At 37.4% G+C, this 8,210-nt stretch overlaps 1 protein-coding gene across 1 annotated transcript in view; it reads right to left on the reverse strand.

Moving 5' to 3' along the window:
- Nucleotides 1-6,116, reverse strand: part of emx1 (empty spiracles homeobox 1) — a 7,816-nt gene extending 1,700 nt beyond the window's left edge. Inside the window, exons 1-2 of the mRNA XM_014211631.3 lie at nucleotides 5,336-6,116; nucleotides 2,542-2,726 (exon numbers count right to left, since the gene is read on the reverse strand). Of these exons, the coding sequence (XP_014067106.1) occupies nucleotides 2,542-2,726; nucleotides 5,336-5,681 (531 nt within the window). The 5' untranslated portion in view covers nucleotides 5,682-6,116. The remainder of the gene's footprint in view (nucleotides 1-2,541; nucleotides 2,727-5,335) is intronic.
- Nucleotides 6,117-8,210: the final 2,094 nt, after the last annotated feature.

Genomic DNA, 8,210 nt, shown 5'->3' on the forward strand with positions numbered 1-8,210 from the left:
CACCTTCACCTGGAGAGGAAGACAGGGACATTAGAGACATCTATCTATGTTCTTATATATCTATGTTCTTATATGTTCTTATATATACTTATTATTAAGGACATCTATTTCATTTTATCGGAGGGCTCTCTAGGCTTCTCTATTCTGGGAAGATCTCAATCGCATAGCCCTTCACAGTCCTCTCTCTCCTCGTCAACTTCTCAAAAACCCCATTGTAGAAGAAGGTCAGAGGGGGAGGGACCTCTGTCTTTCTCACCAAAGAATGCTATGTTTCACTATTGTTTCTCTTGAAATTTACGCCAACAAAATATGCATTTTTAGCGCATTAAACAACCATATCATGAACATTACAAGTAAAATCTTAATAAATAGCTACTATTTACAAAAATAGCGCTAGAAAAGAAAAGAAAAGACTCTGTGAGCAAAATCTGGATGAATAGCTTTCCTACAGTCAACACCAAAACCTGGATGAATAGCTTTCCTACAGTCAACACCAAAACCTGGATGAATAGCTTTCCTACAGTCAACACCAAAACCTGGATGAACAGCTTTCCCCACAGTCAACACCAAAACCTGGATGAATAGCTTTCCCCACAGTCAACACCAAAACCTGGATGAATAGCTTTCCTACAGTCAACACCAAAACCTGGATGAATAGCTTTCCTACAGTCAACACCAAAACCTGGATGAATAGCTTTCCTTCAGTCAACACCAAAACCTGAATGAATAGCTTTCCTACAGTCAACACCAAAACCTGGATGAATACCTTCCCTACAGTCAACACCAAAACCTGGATGAATAGCTTTCCCTACAGTCAACACCAAAACCTGAATGAATAGCTTTCCTACAGTCAACACCAACACATGGATGAATAGCTTTCCTACAGTCAACACCAAAACCTGGATGAATAGCTTTCCTACAGTCAACACCAAAACCTGGATGAATAGCTTTCCTACTGTCAACACCAAAACCTGGATGAATAGCTTTCCTACAGTCAACACCAAAACCTGGATGAATAGCTTTCCTAGAGTCAACACCAAAACCTGGATGAATAGCTTTCCTTCAGTCAACACCAAAACTGTTCGCTGCATATTATAATTTGCATATCAACACCAAGGTGACCAAGTCAATTGATATAACGATGTTTGGTCACGATGTCATTTTAATGTATTAGTTGCCGTTATAAGCAACTTTCAAGCCTTTATAAGCAACATTCAAGCCTTTATAAGCAACTTTCAAGCCTTTATAAGCAACGTTCAAGCCTTTATAAGCAACTTTCAAGCCTTTATAAGCAACTTTCAAGCCGTTATAAGCAACTTTCAAGCCGTTATAAGCAACTTTCAAGCCTTTATAAGCAACGTTCAAGGCTGCCAAGGAGAGTGTATCCTATTGTAATGAATTAGGGTCCTAATGATGCTGGTAGCGATTCGTTTCGCGGTGATATCCTCTGGAAGTTAGGTTGCTGGCAGTTAGACGAGATTTGTTTTATTCCCGCGAATATTTGCATTCAACAGCCATCGCCTATTTCATTTCAACAACAATATGTCATAGAGGCCTTCGCTATTCGTCTTGTCTTTTTTTATAGTAGGTACATAGATTATTTAAAAATAATAATAATTATATACTGGAAAAACTAGCGAGAATAATGCAGGATAGTATTTGTATTTATTATAGATTCCCATTAGCGCTACTCTTCCTGGGCAGTGAACGAGTTTGTATCAAAATGTCGAGTTATTCACTTGGATTTTTACTTATAATGTGTCATTATTTCACTGTAGGCTACGTTATGTTGACGCTTTATGCTGTAACTAAAGAATATCTATTTTTTTTTGTTTTGGTTCATCAGACTAGAGCAACTATTTTTCCAATAACAACGTATTGGAAATGGAGCTCACGTGATCTATTTTTAACTGATTATTAGATAACTACTACTGAGCTTGACAATACATTTCTACAATAGCCTAGTCAGATTTTTCTTATAGTAGGCCTATCGCTAACAGTAATTCCAGCGTAAAAAGAAATGTGTCGATATTGGTCCTGTGTGAACTATTGTCCTATTTATACCTACAGGAATGAAGACATACTAATGGATAGGCTAATAATAATGTTAAACGTCAATACGAATTACAATTTAATATTAATGATAATAATAATTACATTTTAATTGCAATAATATTTTAAATCATGTGAATGGAACCGGTTTAAAATAATTGATTTCACGAAGCTAATTTAACGGAATAGGGATCCCTCTATCGAACTAATACATTATACACTGAAATTGTTTTATTTATTTATAACAACTAAATAATAATAATTTCGTGATTTATATGTTTGTTATTACGGCATATTACAAACTTGTATAAAACTTTTTTTTTTTTTATGTTCTTGAAGATATTTTATTTCGATGAAGAAACAGGCTTCATGACCGTCAATTTATCAACGCAGATTGTAGAATGCGTTTAGGCTGGAATGTAATTACTAATGATTTATATATTCCCGAACTGTGTTTAATACAATTCAATAGCGGGTAGAGATCTTCACCTGTGTTTCAGACAGACTCAGACTGTTAGCCAGCTGTTTCCTCTCCGCTCCTACTACGTAATGATTCTTCTCGAACGCCCGTTCGAGCCGCAGGAGCTGCGACGGGGAGAAAGCGGTGCGAATCCGCTTGGGTTTCCGGGCGAACGGGCCGTGAAGGAGCAGGCTATCTTGGGAAACATCATTTCCTGGGGGGCAGAGAGAGAGAGAGAGAGAGAGAGAGAGAGAGAGAGAGAGAGAGAGAGAGAGAGAGAGAGAGAGAGAGAGAGAGAGAGAGAGAGAGAGGAAAATCACAGTGGGATTTAGATCGAAGCAATGAACAAACACAGTGAACAACACGAGGCGCGTTTTGATGTGCAGTGAGGTGGAGAAGAACAGCTGGTTTCAGAGACGACTTCATAAACTCTTGGTGTAGTTTAAAGTATAGTCTATTCAGCTTTTCAATGTCTATACAGCGGCAATGTAGGCCTCCATTTAAACAGTAGAGCTAGATTTTTATATCGCAACAATTATAAGAGACACTGTTTAATTCATCAACGACATCATGTGCCTTCTTTAAATTGAGAATACTATGAAACCTGTGTCCAAATATTGAGACCACTTGATCGTATGTGTCCAAATAGTCTATATTGTATAGCATACCTCTTAAATGAAGTCACACTGGAACATTAGGGAGAGTTAACCTATATATAACCCCTCGTAAAATGTTCAATTAATCGACTGTAGTGCATATAGATCCCTATGTGTAATTAAAAAAAAAAATCTGTTGAGACAAAAAAAATTACATTTACAAGTGATGTGAGACATATCATTTGCCAGTAAAAATTGGCATAAAAACCCAAAATTTGTGAATAAAATCGTCATGGACGATCTATCCACTCACTCAGATAGTGATTTCGTGTGATTAAGGATACATTCACAGTGGGAGTGACCGTGTGACAAAGACAATATTTCCTTTGGCTGTGGCCCGATGTGTGGGGAAATCAGCCATGGTGCCGTGGGAAAATAGACTGGTTAGCTATGCACTTCCGTTAACCTGGACTTTAGATTCACTCCCGTTAACCTGGACTTTAGATTCACTCCGTTAACCTGGACTTTAGATTCACTCCGTTAACCTGGACTTTAGATTCACTCCGTTAACCTGGACTTTAGATCTAGAGGAAAACAGATTCCTACATACTTTATCATCTGTTATCATTGACATCACGTATACTTTTATTATAAAAGGTGTTATAACATGTTAGCTTAATGTGCTATATATTTTGTTTACCTTTATTATAACAGGGAGTACCACTGAGACAAAAGTATCTTTCACAAGGAAACCCTGCATGCACACAATTCACAAAATAAATTAGAATTCAAATATACACAAATAAAAATAAAAACACACTAATGTAAAACAATCCGCAAATATGTCCTCGGTGAAAGAATTGCAGCTGCCGGAGAGGCACCAGGTAGTTGTAGGGAAGACGGGATGCATATAAACTAAAAGCTGATTTACCTACTAACTTTGTAGAGACCTAAGGAATTTGTTCCATGATATGAAAATTATAATGCAGATGGATATTTTAGCATGCAATAGCATGGGCTATCTTATCAATGTTGAAGAATTTTGGTGTGCATTTCTGGTTTGGTGAATTTTGGTGGGCATTTCTGGTTTGGTGAATTTTGGTGTGCATTTCTCCTCAACTTAATGTTGATATTTTTTTTATCGACATGTCTTCACCTCATGGGGAAAGTAGAATATTTGCTGCTCTGCGTTGAGATGTTTTGTTGCAAAACTGATTGACGTTTTCCTTTTACCAAAGTGTGTTGTACATAAGTACGCTCTATCTCATATCCACTATAGATAGTTATTTCCAGTGGTGGGAAAAGTATTGAATTATCATACTTGACTCCAGTAAAAGAGAAAGTCAACTAGTAAAATACTACATGAGTTAAAGTGTAAAAGTATTTGGTTTTAAATATACTTAAGTATCTAAAGTTAATGTAATTGCTCAAATATACTTAAGTATAAAAAGTATAAGTATAAAAGTATAAATAAATAAGTATAAATAATTTTAAAATCCTTATATTAAGCAAACCAAACGGCACCATTTTCTTGTTTTGTTTTAATTTACGGATAGACGCTGCAATACTCAGACATTATTCACAAACGAAGCATGTGTGTTTAGTGAGTCCGCCAGATCAGAGGCAGTAGGACCAGAGATGTTCTCTTGATAAGTGTGTGAATTGGACCATTTTCCTGTCCTAATAAGCATTTAAAATGTAACGGGTACTTTTGGGCGTCAGGGAAATATATGGTGTAAAAAATACATGATTTTCTTTAGGAATGTAATAAAGTAAAAGTAAAAGTTGTCCAAAATATAAATTGTAAAGTAAAGTACAGATACCAAGAAAAAAATCTACTTAAGTAGTATTTAAAAGTATTTTTACTCAGTACTTTACACCACTGATTATGTGTTCTGTTTACCTGTGGCTGAAAAGTAAACTACAAAGCCCATCCTTCGTTTTCAATAATATTGCAATAAAAACAAATATTCACTGATAATGTTTAACATAGATGAAAAATTAATGATTAGCATCATCATTAATGTAGCCTAATTGTTGTCAATCATTAATCTGTGAAATGGACATTTCTGACCGCATACGGTGTAGGTCACATAGTTTAGTCCTTTATGGTAAAAGCACAAGCTACCCAGAGGCATAATTTTGTCCTTAATTAACCTGTAACTTGGGCTGCTTGACATTGGCTATTAAGATTGAGAAAAAAAACACCAACAATCAATCATTTTACCTTGAAATCTATGTCCAAAGAACCTGTTTCGTAAAACCCATGGGTAGAAGTTAAGAGGGTCTCGGTGCTGCGTCCCAAAGAAGTGTGCAGGGTGTTGTAGGTGGCCCCCTCCTAGCTGGTGGGGGTTCATGGTCAGCCCCGGGTGGTTGACCGACTCAGGGAACACCAGCTCCGGATTCTGATACAGAGACCTGCCGGTGGGACCCTGGTACCCGTTCATGAAAGCGTCAGTCGGGTTGGAATAAGTCAAAGCCGTCGGTCGGATGGGATCTTCCGTGGTTAGAGGGTTTTCTTTAGCCACCAAGGATTCTATCGTAAAACAGCGTTTACCCGCGGACGAAAACATCTTCCTCACTTCACGTATAGAAATCCAGAAAAAGAAGAAAGAAAAAAAAAAAACACGAATATATCTTGTAACTTACTCTTTTAAGCCAGTCACAATGGTAACCCTTTAAAAAGGCATAGCGAGCACCAACGATTAACCTACGGTAGAGTCCCCCCCCTGGACCGATGTTCTGAGCCGGAACCTTATTAAGCACCTTTGAGTTAGTGACGTGACGCCTGATCCATGGAGCTGCGTTTTCGTGTCAGGAAGAATATGAGGAGAAATGTGCGTCAACGTGCTGGAACCCAGAGAACTGGGATGTGGTGCGAGGCAGAGAGAGAGAGAGAGAGAGAGAGAGAGAGAGAGAGAGAGAGAGAGAGAGAGAGAGAGAGAGAGAGAGAGAGAGAGAGAGAGAGAGAGAGAGAGAGAGAGAGAGAGAGCGAGAGAGAGAGAGAGAGAGAGTACACCTGCCAATGAGTTCTCACAACTACCTGGCGGCTGGATTTAAGGCAGAGGCAGGATTGGAGTTGGACATGACGTACAGCGACTTCAAAAGCAACAATAGGTTCATGTGAAAAGAATAGTATAGTGACCATAGTGGATTTTTATTAATTTCTTTTTTTCATCGGGTGACATTTTGCTCATTGTAAAAAGACAACGCCAGCAAAAAAAAAACATTCAGTTTGAATATGCATGAACACATGTGTTATCAAATTGATGCGTAAAATGAAATCAGTGTTTACAAGGTTGACAATGACAGTTATTTCTCCATTAAAGCGAAACCTTAATGGGAAATAATACGTCAAAGCCTCCAGGTCGGTCATAAGTGACTTTAGTGCGCCATCCCGATGTTTCTATTTTTCCTCCTGTCTCCTCAGACCAAACCTCCTGGAAACCTTGCCTGTACCCCGCGCCAAAAAGACCGCTTGTGGTTTCTGAAGAGAGCTCCGTCAATGTGACGTTTTCATGAGGTTGTTATTACTTCTAATTACTATGGCTGTTTGTTTATGTGATATTAGATAGCCTCTCAGTTTGATATAGAGGATATACGCTTTAAAAAAAAATCTAAGTCCAACCCACTGGTTAAAGTTAACACTCATTTTGGATATCACAACACGGTGATAATGAAGCGTAATGATTGACTAAAAGGCTTCATCGGCAGAAAGTGGAAATCTCATCCTTATAGCAGATATATATACTGACTCTTAAGGCCTATATTATAATTAGTCTTTGCAATATGGCACCTCTTTTAAATAGCCCTCTTTCAGTTAATAACATGAGCTAATAGCCTCCTAATGTGAATTCTAACCTCGATCAGAAAGACAACAGTAGTTGGTCATTTAGGCCTAAAAACGACCACATAGGAATATTATATTTTTTATTTAGTTTTGGATTTTTTATAGTTAATAGACATAGGCCTATAGCTAATAATTAAAATGTATAATTATAATTATAATTTATAATTATAATTATGGAAAACCCCTGTGTTATTGTGAAACCTATTATGATCAAAAACGAATAGGTTAATAAAGACAATAAAATAAAACAAGTTTTACAAATATATTTTTTACACCCTTTATTGTCATTATTGCTTGGCATGTACATCTCGTGTACCTTATAGAATTGGCGTTAAATCTGTTCTTTCTAAAATGTTATACCTTCAGAATAGTAAAAACATTTTTTTAAAAAGGGTTATAATTGAATATAATTTCAGATGGCGAGTCATTGTGGATGCCAGGACACGGATAGATATATATTTAAAAAATAGGCCTTATTAAATTAACTTTGGATTTTGTCGAAAGAGATTCATGCCCCCGGTGAACAAAGACTCTGTACGACGGTACATTATAGTGTGGGTTAGACTTCTCTAAAACCTGTATTGCCTCTCCGCTGATCATATGAACTATATCAATGTTGTTTCCATGGAGACATTTCCACCCGTGAAGTCGGAGGAAACCTGTGATCCATCTCCACTGCAGTAGTCTATGACTAGACTAGGCTGTAGTCACAAAGTCCTGGATGTCCGCCAATAAGCCTGACAATTTATTGGCGTTCCGATTATGAATAATCTAATCATTTGTCAAGATATTACAGAATATAAATAGGAAGTTCGCGGGCAGCTTGTAATGTAGGCTATTCCCCCAAGGACTTATGTAGCCTATGGCATGTGTTCGGCTTTCATCGCGTTGCACTCTATTCACTTTGGAAAGTTAATAATTGTCCCCTAAAATGCTCTAATGCGCAGAGTGGGGCATTAGAAAATCATTACCCATTGAATGATGCGGTAGAACAACATGTTTATTGGCTGTTTAGGGGCTAAAGGCTCTTAAACACAGGCATTGGGTTTAAACACAGCCATTGGGGTTTACAGGGGTCTTATTGCATGGTAAATGTGTTTACAGGGGTCTTATTACATGGTAAATGGGTTTACAGGGGTCTTATTGCATGGTAAATGGGTTTACATAGGTTTTATTGTATGGTAAATGGGTTTACAGGGGTCTTATTACACGGTAAATGGGTTTACATGGGTTTTATTGCATGGTAAATGGG

The sequence above is a fragment of the Salmo salar genome, chromosome 09 (genome assembly GCF_965601325.2).
Source record: "Salmo salar chromosome 09, fSalSal1, whole genome shotgun sequence".
NCBI classification, from domain to species: Eukaryota; Metazoa; Chordata; class Actinopteri; order Salmoniformes; family Salmonidae; genus Salmo; species Salmo salar.